The 15,588-nt window shown below is 42.7% G+C and overlaps 1 protein-coding gene across 2 annotated transcripts in view; it reads left to right on the forward strand.

Annotated features, from left to right (window-relative positions):
- barc (RRM1_TatSF1_like and RRM2_TatSF1_like domain-containing protein barc) overlaps window positions 1-15,588 on the forward strand; it is a 47,036-nt gene that overhangs the window by 30,566 nt on the left and 882 nt on the right. For both annotated transcript variants that reach the window (XM_043419249.1, XM_043419248.1), the window contains 3 exons: window positions 5,086-5,252; window positions 12,631-12,817; window positions 15,430-15,566. In XM_043419249.1, coding sequence (XP_043275184.1) covers window positions 5,086-5,252; window positions 12,631-12,817; window positions 15,430-15,566 — 491 coding nt within the window. The remainder of the gene's footprint in view (window positions 1-5,085; window positions 5,253-12,630; window positions 12,818-15,429; window positions 15,567-15,588) is intronic.

Raw genomic sequence — 15,588 nt, forward strand, 5'->3', positions numbered from 1 at the left:
GTATTTTGAGCTCCGCTGCATTTCTTTATTTTGATTGGTCGAATTTCTAGCCTTTAGCCATTTTGACCGTTCGAATTTTTATTCATGATTCATTCAATGATTTTCACATTCATCGAATTCATTGTCTCGATTCGGAGTTACAATGACTCGAGATTTTAGTTGTTCGAAATTTTAGTCATTTTAGTGAAAAAAAATTGTTGATTCAATAGCAATTCATGTTATTGGAAGAGTTTTCTTTATTTAACTACAATATTTTCGGAGATAATGAATCTGCAGTTCGATCTAAAACTGTTTTATTCGTTTAATCATGTTTAACCTTGTGATAATAATACATTTCGTTGGTACCCCGTTATGCCACGTTGTCCCAATGACTTTTTTTTCGCTCCGTGTAACATTTTAACTCCATCCAATTCAACGCTTCTGTTAACGACTGCAATGGAGTCCCAAATATTTTTTTATCAAGCCGAAAACTCGTCGTTTGACTATACTCCATTGGATTGATGTTTCCAAATTTATATAGTTCGCTCCCAAAGGTTTTTCAAAGGCTCTCGAATTTTCGTTGCAAAACTGCTGATGACTGGAGGCTTGGAAAAATAGAGCTGCACGCCCGCATGACTCAATGGACACTCGTAATGATGATAATTTCTCTGCAAACATATTAATTCATAGGTTTGTTGAAATGCGACAACAGTAGCATGCACGGGTCTGGAATTCTTGGTCTGTTTGTCTGCCAGTACCCAAGTACGCTCAACGTGGAAAACATCTCGAAGATTTGCATAGTAAAGATCATCCTCTTTCATTGCAAATTATTCCCAACGATTACGAAGCCGAGTAATTGGATTTTTGAGTCACTTGTGTTATGCTGAAAAAACTCAAGGGCACAGAACGAATGTTTTCATTCGTTTATTACACTTGTGATTCTCACTCGACGTGTAATAACGTATATTTCATTTTTATTAGTTTATTATGCTGATCGTGCTAAAGCATGTCGACATCGCGTGCGGAAAATATATCAAGACATTCATATTGTCTGCGATTCGCGTCTACGTCAAGAGCTATTTCTATGAGTTACCTCCGTTCTTTAGAATCTCGTTCGATTATAGCTGTGACACAGAAATTTGTAGTTTCACGCTTGCGCTGAACGCACTGAATCGGGGATTTCGATGTTTTCGGTTTTTCAAAGTAGAGTTAAAATTAATCCGAAATTGAGTGAAAGAAGGTGTGTAAAATTCATGGATCCAAAGGGATTTTCATTGGGGAAGTTGGCTCATGTGGAAACCTCGAAAATAAGTGGGGTTTCTTGTTCATTGAAGAAAATACGAGTTTCAGCAACGTCTGGAAAGATAGCGAAGCGGAATCTTAAATGGTCGATTCAAAAGATTTAGCGGAGAGTAAAATTATTCGCAGGGAATGAAGTGTCCCCGAGCGTTTCTTTTCTTTTCTCCCAAGTTAGTGTGCGGAGTTCAATGTCTCAAGGTACTTTCGACTTAAGGAGATACGTCTGGGCGTATGTGCCGTCAGACATTGGTGGGCGTCTCTCGTTTTGCGACGGATACAAACGCCACGCGACATTGGTGTGAGTGCGGTCGTTCGATAGTTTGCGCACTCGGTGCAAAAAGACTCGTCCTGCAATGAAATCGTTTTCTCGTTCGTGTGCGCGCGCTCTCGCGTACGTGGGAAAGGAAAACGATTCGGAGGAGAAAGATAGAACGATTGAGAGTCGGCGGACCAAGATTTCTCCGGTGTCCAGCAGATCTTACGACTCGAGCTCGCCGGTAGACAAAAGCTCGGAGAGAAGAGGCGCTTCGGGAGAGAAAAAAATTGACGGTGGAGCGCTGAAAAAAGTGTGAGGGCGAGGGTGCGCCCTTTGGCAAGAAACGATCGTATCCGGTTCGCGTGGGTTCATTCAGATCCAGTGTCTGGCTCTGTTTCTCTTTCCTTCTCTTTCTCTCTTTTCTCGCTCGTGAGCAGACGAGCCGCGTTAACACTTTTCTCTTTATTCTCTTTCATTTCCGTTATCGCCTTTTCCCTTCGCACTCTCCAGAAGTCTCGTCGACATAATTTCCTTTGTCTCTGGACGCTTTCTCATGCACCATTCCAAAGGAATAGGCGCGAGCGAATAATCTCGTGTGCTGGGAAAGCGATTAAAAAATCGGCATATTCCGTCATCTAGCTTCGACGAGATATATGCTGAGCCTCTCGAATCCATAGATCGATCCAAAGGTCGATGAGCTTTTCCTCCCAGGGCCCCGACAGCCACTGACCTTCTTGACGTTTCTTATATATACACCGCAGTCCCATCGAGATGAATCCTTCGCGTACGACTTCGCGATCTCGACGAAGAGGAAACGAGAGAAAAGATCGCGAACCTCGCCCAGCCTAGCATGCGAAGTCGTACGTCGCGGCGCGCGGCTGACCAATCGCGAGAGATATACCACGATTTATAATCGATTGATCGTGATCGTTCAATAATAAGTACCGCCGCATTATTCCCCCCCCCCCCTCCCCCCGCCCCGCCCCAACCCTTTTTTCATCTCTCCGCGAGTCGGACGAGCTCAGAGCAATTACGACTGAAAACTTCGTCTCACGAACTCGCTTCACGTAATTATGAGAAACGAGAATTCGATGAGGAATAAAAATATGAGGAATTCGCACACGCGAACATGGCCTATTGGTGTGTCGTCGCAGGGAGAAATTCATTTCTCGACTTCATTCGATTCAAACGTGTCAAGTATTTCACGAGTAAATGCAACCAAACGAACCAGCTTCTTATTCCGAGTTCGCTTTGCACCGAGCTCTAATGTTTTATGCATCTTTGTAACACTTTTCGTTAAATCATTGTGAAAACTTGTGGAGGGGTTATCATGGATCTCGATTGGATCGATGATTTTGAGCCTTCGACGAAAGTCCTCGGTTTTGGACACTGTTTCAGTCGCTCATTCAACCTGAAAAATTGAACGAGACGAAAAATGTTCCACGAATTCGGGACCGATTCGAATGTTGAAATTTCGCGAGAATTCTCCATTATTTTTTTAGTTGATAATGGAGTTTTTCCGAAAATTGTGAAAAATGGAAAATTTGAGAGAAATATTTTAGGGAATATCGAGGATGGAAACTCCACAACTCGGAATCTCTCAGCGGTGGAAATTTTCATGTGATTTTCGCATTTTTCCAACATTATTCGTTTCCTTTGACAAATGCTTCGAGTTCTTACGCTGCACGCACACAATTATGTGTCGTTTCTATGATCAGCTCAGCTTGTCGTGCATATGGAAGCATTTGCCAATCCCTTGCTCGCGCTCAATCTCCCGAACCTCGTTCCACATGTGCGTTTCTATGGAAGAATATGCGCATCGGGGAACGTTTTCACTGCTGGTACTTTTTGTTCGATCCTGCTTTCAACGTCGTACATGCGCGCATTTTTTCGTAGAAACCATCGCTTTTATCTCGCCTCCTGTCACAGCAGAGCCTCCCACACCATTATCTTCGAGACAAACAGCGTATTTTCTCCTCGGTTCTTTGTTCCTTACAGAGCGGATTTATCTTGCAATAACCTTCCTTCGAATCGTATTTGCGAACCTGAAATCCTGAGAATGCAAATTTTCATTTGGCCGTAAATAGTTTTTTCGTTCTTTTCGTTCCCGAAAATCATTTCGTTCTTGAACTTCATTTTGCTTCCATTCTGCAGCGAAGAAAAGTTGGAGATTGTGCTAATGATGCTTCGCCAGGGTAAAAATATTCTCGCATTCATACGCCTCATTTTTACTGGCAACAAACTTATTTTCAGATCCAATATGAATTCTTCTTCCTCGACCTATTTCCCGACTGAAATATACACGCCCGGGTTCGCGGGGTTTAACCACCACAATTTTAACACTCATCCATACTTTGAAGAGACAAAAAAATAACTCGTCGGAAAAGTGTTGCGCGCGCTATAAATTATTAACGACCCTCGAGATCGAGGTGCACGTGTTCGTTAAAAAAGTCTTGATCTCCCGTTGTGCGAAACCCCATTTTTCTTTGTACTCTCCATGTTTCTTCGATTCTGTATCCGGTCAAAATACAGAGTGTCGCAAAAGTCGGGTCAGGGATCTCGAGCGCCCCAACATATTCCGCTTCCTTCTCAGTCGAAACTTGATCGAAGCTTTCGGAAAACAGATCCAAGTTTGAGCCTCGGATTCTAAATCCGCGCGCAATTTATTGGTGAAATCTTATCAAAATGCTTTTCGTCTCATAACTTTTGCATAATTTCAATGCCCTTTTTTTGCCATCGCATCGTTTCATCTTTTTTTCGTAATTCAGCTACAAACGCCTCAAAATTCTTGGTTCGACCAACCCGCAGAAAAATGGGGAGGCGCGATATTGAAAAATAATGAAAATTAATAACTTGACGTTTCCGTGGTGTCAACTTCAGTACCGCGTCAGATTTTCTGTGGAGAGTCGACGTGCTTGCGCTCCGTTCGGAGCTGGCTACGTTCATAAAACCGGATAGAATGGAGCGAAGAGGATACGCAATTTGCACGCAGATAACGTTCGTTCGTTGTTGTGGACAATGGCGACTGAACCCCGCGATCAGGAATTACAGGCCATTGAGCGCGCTCGTGCAAATTTTTACAGCCGTGCTTAATTACATTCGCGATGTTTCTACGCTCAGTCCCATTATTACCTAGGCACACTAAGTGTGAACTTTATGAGCGTAGAAAGGATACGGATGTACAAATAAAAGGGAATTAAATCATGCCGATCATCCCCGTGGGCGAGCATTCGCTTCGTTTTTCATTAAAATTCATCGTTTGGGTGCGGAAAAGCGATCAGCAGCGCGTCATTGGTGAAAAGGAAATCTGCAAATTGTTCGCCGCATGACGTTTCCTCTGGCGAGATCATAAAAATGGAATTTTCTTCACGATTACTTGGCTCCTCTCATAAAAAATTATTTCCGTCCATCAAAGAAGACTAACGAGATGATATTTTGTAGTAAAAAGTCTTTTTATTTTCTTCAGTTTTTCAGGCTTTTTTTAATCAGTCGCATTTGAATAAAAACATTCGGGAAAGCACTGGATAATATTCTCTTGCCTTGTTTTTCAGGTCGAATCCGTAGACCTCGCTTTGAAGCTGCTCGACGCTTCTCAGTTACGTGGCAAAACGTTGTCCGTCCAAAGAGCAAAGTTTCAGATGAAAGGAAAATATGATCCGGGCTTGAAACCGAAGCGGAAGAAAAATCAAAAGGAACGACAGAAAAAAATCCAGGAAAAGTAAGTGAGATTTATGAAAATTTGAAAGCTTCCGCGCGTACTTCTTTGCGAATTCGATCTCACAAAAGAAAAACGAGTGAATACCAGAGAAAAAAGCTCAAGTTACAAACTTTCTTTTTTTTTTCTTTGTTTTCCTTTTTTTATTTTTTTATATATATTCTTCCCTCCAGCATTGTGAGACGAACTCTTCTGATGCTGCGTACGTTCACATTTGAACCCTCTCCTTTATAGGTCCGTTTGTAAATATTTTCAATAGCAGCAAAACAAAAATTTCATCGTATTTGATGAAAAGAATTCTCGAACATTTGGGAGTCTCAAAATATTGGAGCATCCAGGAAAGTGGGTGTTGAAATTTCTCTTTTAATTGTCCTCACGGATAACAGCATGAGCCCAATTGTATATTTATTTCTGTGAACTTTAATCCGATTTAATTGCCATGAAGTTGGAGCGAATGTTCCCCACAAATTTCCGGCTCGCTGAACCAGCGGTCACAAAGTTAAACTTTGAGAGTGCATTACTCAGGAGTAAGCCATCAAAAATAGGAAATACGCCGAAACTTTACTAATTAGAATTTATTGTGTGAGATATAAAAATCCGGCGTTTTTATATACCAAGAAGTTTTAATCCTAACGGAATAACGTTGATAAAGGACTTTTCGTCGAACGAAGCTGCTCCAGCGTCGTCCTCGCTGAGACGTTTCCAGCCCCGAAAATTGCAGCATAAAAAAGTAGCCCAAGTTGCATCGTCATTCGTGATAACTCCGATACTCCAGATTCGCCAATGCGTATATATGAAACTTGGAGATCGACGAGGCAAAATGCGTCTTTCGTAATTCACTGGGATGCTGAGCAAGCAGCAGACTGCCTGGCGTGGACTCGCTCTCCTTTTATCTCTCGATCCTCCGTTTCTCTCTTTCTTTCGCGTGTGTCTGAGCCGCTTGCGCGCGATCTTCGAGCAGTTATGCGTCCCGGTGAATGCAGCTGTGCGGTGAAGACCGATTAGCCGGTACGGTGGGCTTTCTGGCACAGCTGCACATTCGCTTCTTGTTAAGTTCATTCTCTACGTATATCGCGGCTGCTGCTCGCGTTCCCGACAAAAAGGCGTATGGATTATTCATAAACTTTGAAATAACGGCCCTCCGGCACCGAGTCATTAAACTGTACTTGAATCTCGAAGCTCCAGTCAAAAAGCCCGAGAGCCTGTTATTTCACACGCGCTATCCTCCGGGATCCGCCTTTTTGCTCGTTTCCTGTGCCAACTTGTGCTCGTGTGTGTCAACAGTTTGCTCTCCCCGTCCCGACGATGTATCTTTTGCGTTTTTATGCACGACCCGCGAATCTTTACTTCTCTCTCTCTCTGTCTCTGTCTCTCTCTCTCTGCCTTCCATTCATTTTTTCCTTCCGGTATCTCCTCGGAGAGGCTCCTCCGTGTAAAATGCCCAGTGTATTCTCTCATTTAACATTTACAACCACAAAGCCATCTACCAACACCAGAACTTCATCTTTCTCATGAAAACAAATAAACGAATAAAACAAACAGCCGGCTGTTCGAGAAAGCAGCTCGTGAATCAAATACTCAACGCAACAGATAACCCCCTCTGCGTACAGGTTTCGCCAAAAGTTGGCCCTTCGAGGGACATCTTTGTCAGGAGCCTAAAATCGTTCTTTTCCCATTTTTTTCATAAGTTGTTTTGAAAGCTCTCGGGACAAACCGTGTTGTGAGAATTAAAGCTGAGTGGGAAGTTGAAGGAACATTTTCGGAGTTGATAACCGAGAAAAATTTTGCATAAAAGTCTTTTGGGGTTCATTATTGCTTTTTTGTTGTAAAGAAAAATGATAGACTCTCGATCATGGGAAGACGAACTCGTCCGCGTTTATTAACAGTGTCAAGAGTCGATTTTTTTGGATAAACTTATTTTCGTTAATGTAAGAATGTATTGTTTAAAACGCTTGAGAAGTTTGGCAAAGTTTCGTTTTACTGGAGCGGAGAAAAGAGCGGCGAAGCCCCACTTTGTTTCTCGACGTTCTAATTAAAGTTTGCCCCTTAAGCTGAAGAGTTAATAAAACAGCAATAACCTCGGGAGAGAAAAGCCCTTATGAATTTAAATCCATGATACACTGTTGATAAGTTATTAATTAATTAGTGATAGCAAAACTGAAGAGAGGAGTTTTCTCTTGAGAAACTCCTCGTACGAAACGATACACTTGACCTGGCTAAACTTGGGCGTAACTTTTGGGACATTCGGTATAACACTGCGCGATGTTAATCGCGCACACGAACGCCAAGACATTTTTATTCAACGTCAGTATTTTTATACACCCTTTGAATATGCACCCGGCTATCCAGTCGACTAATTAGCACGATGTCCCATAACGAGTTTTATTTCAAGACTTTTGGAAAAAAGGATTAAAAAACGCAAACGGTACGTACTTTTAATGAGGCCAAGAATTCGACTCTGCCATATTTTTATTTAGCTTACGTTCCTTTCATTCCTTTTTCGCCAATTTAATTAATGAGTCTTTTAATTGTTACTTCTGCTTTCCGTACATCCCGCGATGATTTCTTTTACGATTGTATTCATTATTTCGCCACGATCGTTATACACACGCGGTGATAAAACGGCCACTCGATTTATCGCGCTTAATTACCCTTCTCGCGAGTATCCACGCTCTTTTTCTCTCTCTTTCTCTCTCTCTCTTTCTCCCTTTCTCTGTTCGTAATGTATCCAAGATCCTGCGTCATCGCATGCGGTAAGAGCGCGGTTTCTTTTTCAGGGAAAACGATCGAAGTAAACGATCGAGCGTGTCTTTAACGAAAAAACGTAAATTTGTGTGTGCAAACGATTCTTTTTTAACGTGGCATGTTAATCTGTGGGAAAAAGTTGTACAAATTATAATCTCGCGAGGCTTTTGGTCGCTCTCGACCGATGCGAAAGCGGCATCAATCTCGTGACGGATTCTTCGACGCAGCAGGGCGTTGGGAATAAAAATTGTGCAGCATCAGCAACGCGGGGGGCGATAACGAACGCGGAAGGAAATCTTCCGACGTGATTTGATCGTTACTGGAAAAACGCCAAATTGGCATGTTGCCTTTTTCACTTTTATTTGACTTTCTCACTTATTTACTGGAGTAATGAATGAGGCGCTGCGAGAGGGTTTTACTACTGATTCATACGATATCCGGGATTGTAAACACTCAATTCAAAATGGCCCCCACGCGATTGGTCCGCACGGTAACGAGCCAAAGTAAAGGAGGTGCAAGTCTCGTCGCTGAAATGATTCTGCCCCTCCGGCGAACACGACAGAAGTTCGACGTCCTGCTCCTTTGCCCTTCGCGCCTCCAAACCAGTTATTTACGAAGTCTTCGCCTGCCTCCCCCTGCTCCCCTCGTTCGACGCTCCTTGGGCTTGCGGGAAACCGACCATTTCGCGATGAGTACAACCGGAAGCACCAAAAGGGATAAAAGTCTTTCTGCTGCACACTTTCTCCGTGAGCGAACCGACGCAATCAAAAACTCGTAATTCTTAACGACTCGCTCTCAAGCTCACCGACTTCTTCTTCTCTTTACGATTCAACCGAACCCGCGCGATCAGTTACAGTACAACAAAATCTTCCGCGACATCTTAACGTCCCGTTGCCCAAAGCTTTCAGCTTCGATTTCCATCAAACTGCACCTTTAAACGATTTTTTACTCCTCATCGAACCTCCGTTTTCGGTATTTTATTAAATAACAAATTTTATAACCAAGTTAGTAAACTCACGGGCGAATTCTTCACTAACAATTATTAAGGCCTTGTATACACGAGTGGTGGACGGAAAAATCGAATTTTTTCTTATTAAATATTCTTCAAAAACTCACGAAATTTCATAAAGATCGGCGAGATTCGTAGCTGTGGGCCTTTCAACCGACCGCCCGATGCGCGCGGTCCTCCAATACTTGAATCTTAAAACGCGATTATCTCGGAATCGTCTTTTTTGAAAAATACCTTTGCGGTGGACACGATTGATAAAAATATATTAATCCGATCCATGACAAATTTATACCACTTATTTATTATAATAATAGCCAGGCTCGGGACGAAGAATTTCGTATTTTGTTAGAAAAAAAAATTCAACAGAAAAACCGAAAATTTAGCACCTCAGAAAATGACTTTTTTGTTAAAACTGTCGTCATTTTTCTTTAAATCGAAATTTTTTCTTAAATCGAAATAGATTGTATAAATTTGGTATAGATCGGATCAATAGATTTCTAGTTATAATGTCCACTGCAACTGACGTTCAAAAAAAGGTGCTACTGGAATACAGCTGGAGTTGCGCCGTTTCGAGAAATTTTTTGGTGAATAAAATTGCACATGTACATGAACACATGCACTAATGAATGTCGTCCAAAGTTTTTCACTAAACATTTGTTTTCTTATTTCCCTAAAAAAATCAAGAAAATCACCTTTTTTTCGTCCACTGCAAGTGTTAAGGCCTTAAAAATTCGTGACCCGCAACCGGAGCGTCATTGTGCAATTGTGCAAGAAATTCGAAACGGATTCGCTCCTCCACGTTCGACACGTCGAAACATTTGTACAAATTTTCGTTCCGAAAAAAAGAACTCAAAATTTGTACCGCTTGCTTCGGAGACTCGGTGACGAAGATTTTTTGTCGAAATCTTAGAATTCTACCAACGTCAATCGAATTCAAATTGCTCGTAAAAATGGGCAATTGAAATGCAAAGAGAGGCTTTGAAAAGGCGAGTCAAGCATGATTCATCGGCTCGTCATCCCGTAGAAAGTAAACGCGTCATGGTTTCCTGTGTAAAGAATGTAATGTATCAAGAAAAAAAAGTTTGGACATGTGGGTGACCGTGCAACGATTTTCTGGCTCAATGATACTCGCGAGCCGTACAAGAATCGGCCGGAGGCGATGAAACGCTAGGAAAATAAGTGTAATTCCTCGTAATTGTTTCTGATTGCATGGACGCGATGGCAGGTAAGCATATTACGGATTCGCCGTGATTTTATAGCCGGCGATTACTCCAAGTGTGTAAAGCAACGATCCGCGGTGTGTACGAATGAGCATTCATGATGCAAATCGTTTGATCGCGTTCGAGTAGATCGCACGAGTTTTGCGCTCGGGCTCAACCGCAGCGATCGATTTGCGCGCGGACCGCACACTGCGAGCTTTCAATCAACGTTGCACAAGATTCCCGTTGCTTGTCTTCCGCGTGGGCATCAGAAAACGTCTCAATCGCTGATAAAACGTCACTCAATTCTCGACAACGTCGGAATTGAGGGTTGAAGTTCCGATAACGCATTGATCCGAGACAATTCTTCGGAAAACAGGGAAGGAAACTTTCATCTCTGCGAGCCGATCGAGGCGAGGAAATCGTTGAGAAAATCCAATTATTTTGCGACCATTGTAATTTTCGAAGTTTACTCAACGTGGGCGCGTGCTTTTCCTCAAATATTTACATTCCATTTATCCGAACAAATAATCGATTCTTTGAAAACTCTTCCCGGAATTCCAGTACAAGTTTTTCATACCATTCGGTAGAAAAATCGTTTAGTTATCTCGGAAAAACCGCTTCGCGAGTTCGAATCAAGCGATAAAGTTCTCCCGTTGGAATGTCTGGATTCGTTATAATTGGCCACCACTATCCTAAGCTGCGCAGGTTCGCTTCGGTACTGCAGCTCGAAGTAGTATAATTTTGTACAGAGAACATTGGAGGGAAAGTGAATCGAGTGAAGCGGTGAGTAAACAACTCGATAAACTTGAAACGATGAAAATATTATGACGCTGAAGTTCGCAACGTTTAAGTCCAATGAAACGATGTAAAAAAAAGCCTTCAATAAGTCCAGTAATTCTCCAATTTCGTTCCCTGTCGAATTCGTGATTTTTCAAGCTGCACCGATACTTCGCGAAGTAAAAGATTGGTGAATTACAAATGTTATTTTCCTTCATTTCGTTGGACTCCAACGTTGCAAATTTCAGTGTCGTGCAATATTGAAAATAATTATTTTCGAGGGTCGCTAAAACAGCCGATCGACACGCGAAAGCCAACAGCGCCCTTCATTTCTTCTGACTTGCGAAGTTCACGGAATCCTTGGAAAAATGGAAGGCGTGATATCGTAAAAAAGAGGCCCTCGCGAGCGGGCTCGGGTCGGCAGTCTCGCTTCACCGGACAAACTCTCGGGATATCTTAACTTTTCGCTGATCAGGGTCTACAATTGTTTTGTCTCGAGTCACGCCGATTCTTGTATTTTAATAAAAAATATAAGAGTTTCCTGTTTTGTGAAGTAAATTAATTTTCTTATTTTTTGAGACCGAATAAATATTTTTCCTGCAATATTCGCATTCTTCATCTCCGTTCGAGAAAATATTCGCAAGAGCAAAAGTTTTCAAGCCGTTTGCGATAAGAATCGCGAATATCCCGCGCACGCGGGGATCAGTCCCGACGTCCTTTCTGGCGCGTCGTTTTCCACTGGGATTGCAGCGTCACGAGTGAGTCACGCGTGTCCTTATTCTTGAGTGCGATCGCGCACGAGGCGCGGGAGTGCGATGCGGCATCAGAGCCCTCGTCCTTATGACGTCACACGAGAAATTTAGCGCTCGGTACTTTTGACGCGTATGTGCACAACACTCGGACGTTTTGTACGCCGCTCGTTCTCTGTTGCGAATTGCGAAGCGAGAGATCGCTCTTTCTCGCATGCGCGGCACGCCACACACGTAGTCGCGAGAGCTTGTCATTTCTCGGTGAATTAATGGCTATTCGCGGGCGCGCGCGCGGGCGCGCATTCAGAAGAACAAATCAAGAGATAGAGCAGCATCAGCGAACCCTCGAGAAAATACGAGCAACGAGATTTATGCGTATCATCGTAACGCGATATGCTTCGGAGTTTGTGGACTCGGATCTCCCACCGAGGCTCGCTACTTTTATACAACTGCGGAGGCCCCGTTCCGGTGCATATACAGGGTCCCAGAATCCGCGGTCTCGCGACAGGCTCCAACAGCCCGCGGATAATCAGTCCGATCAAGGATCGAGAGAGTCGGAACAGTTGCGCAGAGCTCCGAGGAAGTCGATCCGTTTCTTCCGAAGACACTAGGCCGGCTCTCCCCGCATTCGGAGTCTCCGATTCAGCGCCCCAGCAGACTGGTTACCACCGAAAACTCGCCAATGATCAATCGCGGATGAAACCTCCCAAGTTCCCTCTCCGCAATCCCGCCGTTCGCTCACTCCTCGAATTCTCCTCTCGACTTTCCCGACACAACGTACATGCATCTGCATATTATAGCACGTGCAAAGCGAAACGATCGAAGGGCAGAGCGAAGAGAGCTCTCCGCCAGGCGATTAATCGTTGTCCTACTTCCCCCGTAAAAATTAATGTTCACAGGCTCTTCGACTGGAGGCCCGAGCCAATGCGCGGCGAACCTCTCAAATGCGAGAGAGTCGTTATAATCAAGAACTTGTTCAGCCCCGAGGACTTTGACAAGGACGTCGCGCTAATTCTTGAGTACCAACAGGATTTACGCTCCGAATGCACCAAATGCGGTGACGTCAAGAAAGTCGTCATTTGCGATGTAAGTTTTCATTATATTGCTACTCCAATCCCGTATCAAATCTTACGATTGTTTACTCAGGAACTCTTCTGGAACGATGACTGTTTTTTTTTTTTTTTTTTTTTTTTTTCTTTCAATTTGTTACGTGGTAATGCATTATACGCGCACTACGCTCGTTATCTCTTGTCAAAATTATTTGCAGCGATTATTGCCGAGAATACTTTGAATATTTTCAGTCCACAGAGAAAATCGGTCGCGTTAATGTACTCGGAAATCGTTATTTTATATTCACGTTCTTAAGATAGCGATAAAGATGCGGAAGTTAATGAATAATTATTGCAATTTTATACGCACTTAGGGGGAATCTTGCTTTAAAAAGTCATAAAATCGATTGTTTTCGCTGATGTTTTTGAATGGACGGAAATAACTCGACGTGTGGCGAACTTTTCGGTATAGTTTCAAGGATATTTTAAGAGTACAAAAATATTTTTTTTCATGTGGGAAATACCTCTTTGTACGTGGTTTATGCGCAAAGTTTCTCAGCTGCGCACAATGTGGAGATCATAATTATTCTCTGCAATAGAAATTCCAAATTTTTTTTCCATTTTTATACATTTTCCTTCCATGCGAACCTATAAAAATTCGAAATAATTGCGAAATTCCATATTTTTAGTGAGTTTGAAAAAAAACGCTTCTCTCAATTTTTCCTCAATTGCGAGATTCAAATTACGAATCTCGCAATTTTTTCGAGTTTTCATCGATTCATGTGGAAAAAAAATATGTGAAAATGGAAAAAAAATTTGGAATTTTTGTTACAGACAATAATTACGATCTCCACATTGTACGCAGCTGAGAAGCTTCGATAATCAGACTCGGCGCATAAACCATGTACAAAGTAGTTTTTCTCACATTAAAAAAAAACGTCTTTGTACTTTTGAACCATCCTTGAAATTATATCGAAAAGCTATGGTGAATTATTTCCGTCTATCCTAAAAACATTGCCGAAAACAATCGATTTTTTGACTTTCTAAAGCAGGACCCCCCCCCCCCCCCCCCCTTAAGTAAATATTAAAGATTTGTCCGGGGATTCAAACAATGTTCGAATAGTGATTGCTACGCTTTTGAAAGCGTTTTTACGTTCGGACTGTACGTTTATAAAGCGGAGTACTTAATTTTTTTTTATCACGGTTTATATGGCGATAAAAGAATTGGAGGCCTCTCCAATATCCTCAGGGCTCGCACGTTCCTAATTTAAAAAGTCTCGAGACGCGCAGCCGCTCGAAATGGAGCTCGGCAAGGTCCACCGGGGGTCGGCGTGCTCGTAAAGGCGATTCGCCGTTTTGTGTTCTTGGGCGAGTCACGCGTCACGCTTAAATTGTGCTTTATACGCTCGGAACGTTACGAAACTGGCGCCAATGGACGATTGTATAGGTTCGTTGCATATCGCTCCCGACGAGCCACAATCGTGCTCAATTATATGCACAAAAATTTCAAGTTTCATTCATGCTCGACTTACTTCATTCTCGCTTTCAAAGTCGTTGCTTTTTTTCGTCACTGTTTTTAACACGCCAGACGAGCGGTTTGTGAATCATTTCTTATTGCTTTTCACGCTGTCTCCGTTTTGCGGTCAATTTTACCGGGCCTTGAGACTACCGTGCGATCGACTCCTGCCACTTCCTGGCTGGATCGAGTCAACGACACCGTTGAATCGTTTCAAACACAATTTTGACAATGTTTTCCAGTCAAAATTGTTTTTTTTCCCATGAAATTTTCGAATCAATGTCAATCACAGCTTTTCTCTATTGAAATCTGTCAAAAAGAAACACGAATAGTAATTGGAATACAATGCAAGAAAATTGCCAGTCAGGAAAAGTGATTAACCGAAGAAAATCCGGCGGGCATCATAAAAATCGCGCACATTGCGGTTCAGATTCACGCGAAGGCGCGACATACAAAACTGGGAGTGGTTCCGAGACGAATTTATGGGGTTGGGTCGTAACCCTTTGACTGATTTATTTCCATCGAATGTCTCTTTTTCTCCGCTCTTCTTCTTTCTTGCTTTTGTCCGTTTTTTTTCTCTTTTTCTCTTTTTTGCTGTATCAGTCTTCTTCCTTTCCCTCCTTGTCCTCACGTTCCGTCGACGGATCTTTCGCTCATTATTTTGACGGGTTTTGGACCACAGGAGGGGAGTGTCGTCGAGGTCAAACTTGAAACGAGATCGACGGGCGTGCTAGATACATAATGCGAAAAATAATGTGGAACCTCTCGGAGAGCACTGGCCCGTCGTGTCCTTCAGACTTTGACGAAACGTCAAAACATCGCACGTGCTTTTCCTCGAGTCATCTAACGAGCATCATTAAAACGGAAATATTCAAATTCGAAATATAGTTTTTCAAGTCAAAACTAATAATAAAATTCGAGCATGAGGCATTCTGCGATGGATGAAAAAAAAAAAAAACAAAAATGCTCTCAGCTCTTCAGCGTGAAAAAAAAATCGTCAGACCTCAGTAAAAAGTTACAAAATGGAAATTTTAGTTTTCCTTCGACCTCTACGACATTTTTCTCATTTGGAGCCAATGAAAAAACTCTTTTTGGCTAACAATCGTAGTGACAAATCGTCCATTTTTTTACAGAGACACCCTGAGGGAGTCGCACAGGTAACATTCAGCGATCCGGCCGAAGCTCAGGCCTGCATACAGCTGTTGAACGGTCGCTGGTTCGCGCAGAGGAAACTCTCTGCTGAAATATGGGACGGCAAAACCAAGTACAAGTAAGCGATCGCCGGGTAAAAG

The sequence above is a fragment of the Venturia canescens genome, chromosome 5, assembly GCF_019457755.1.
Source record: "Venturia canescens isolate UGA chromosome 5, ASM1945775v1, whole genome shotgun sequence".
Classification (NCBI taxonomy): domain Eukaryota; kingdom Metazoa; phylum Arthropoda; class Insecta; order Hymenoptera; family Ichneumonidae; genus Venturia; species Venturia canescens.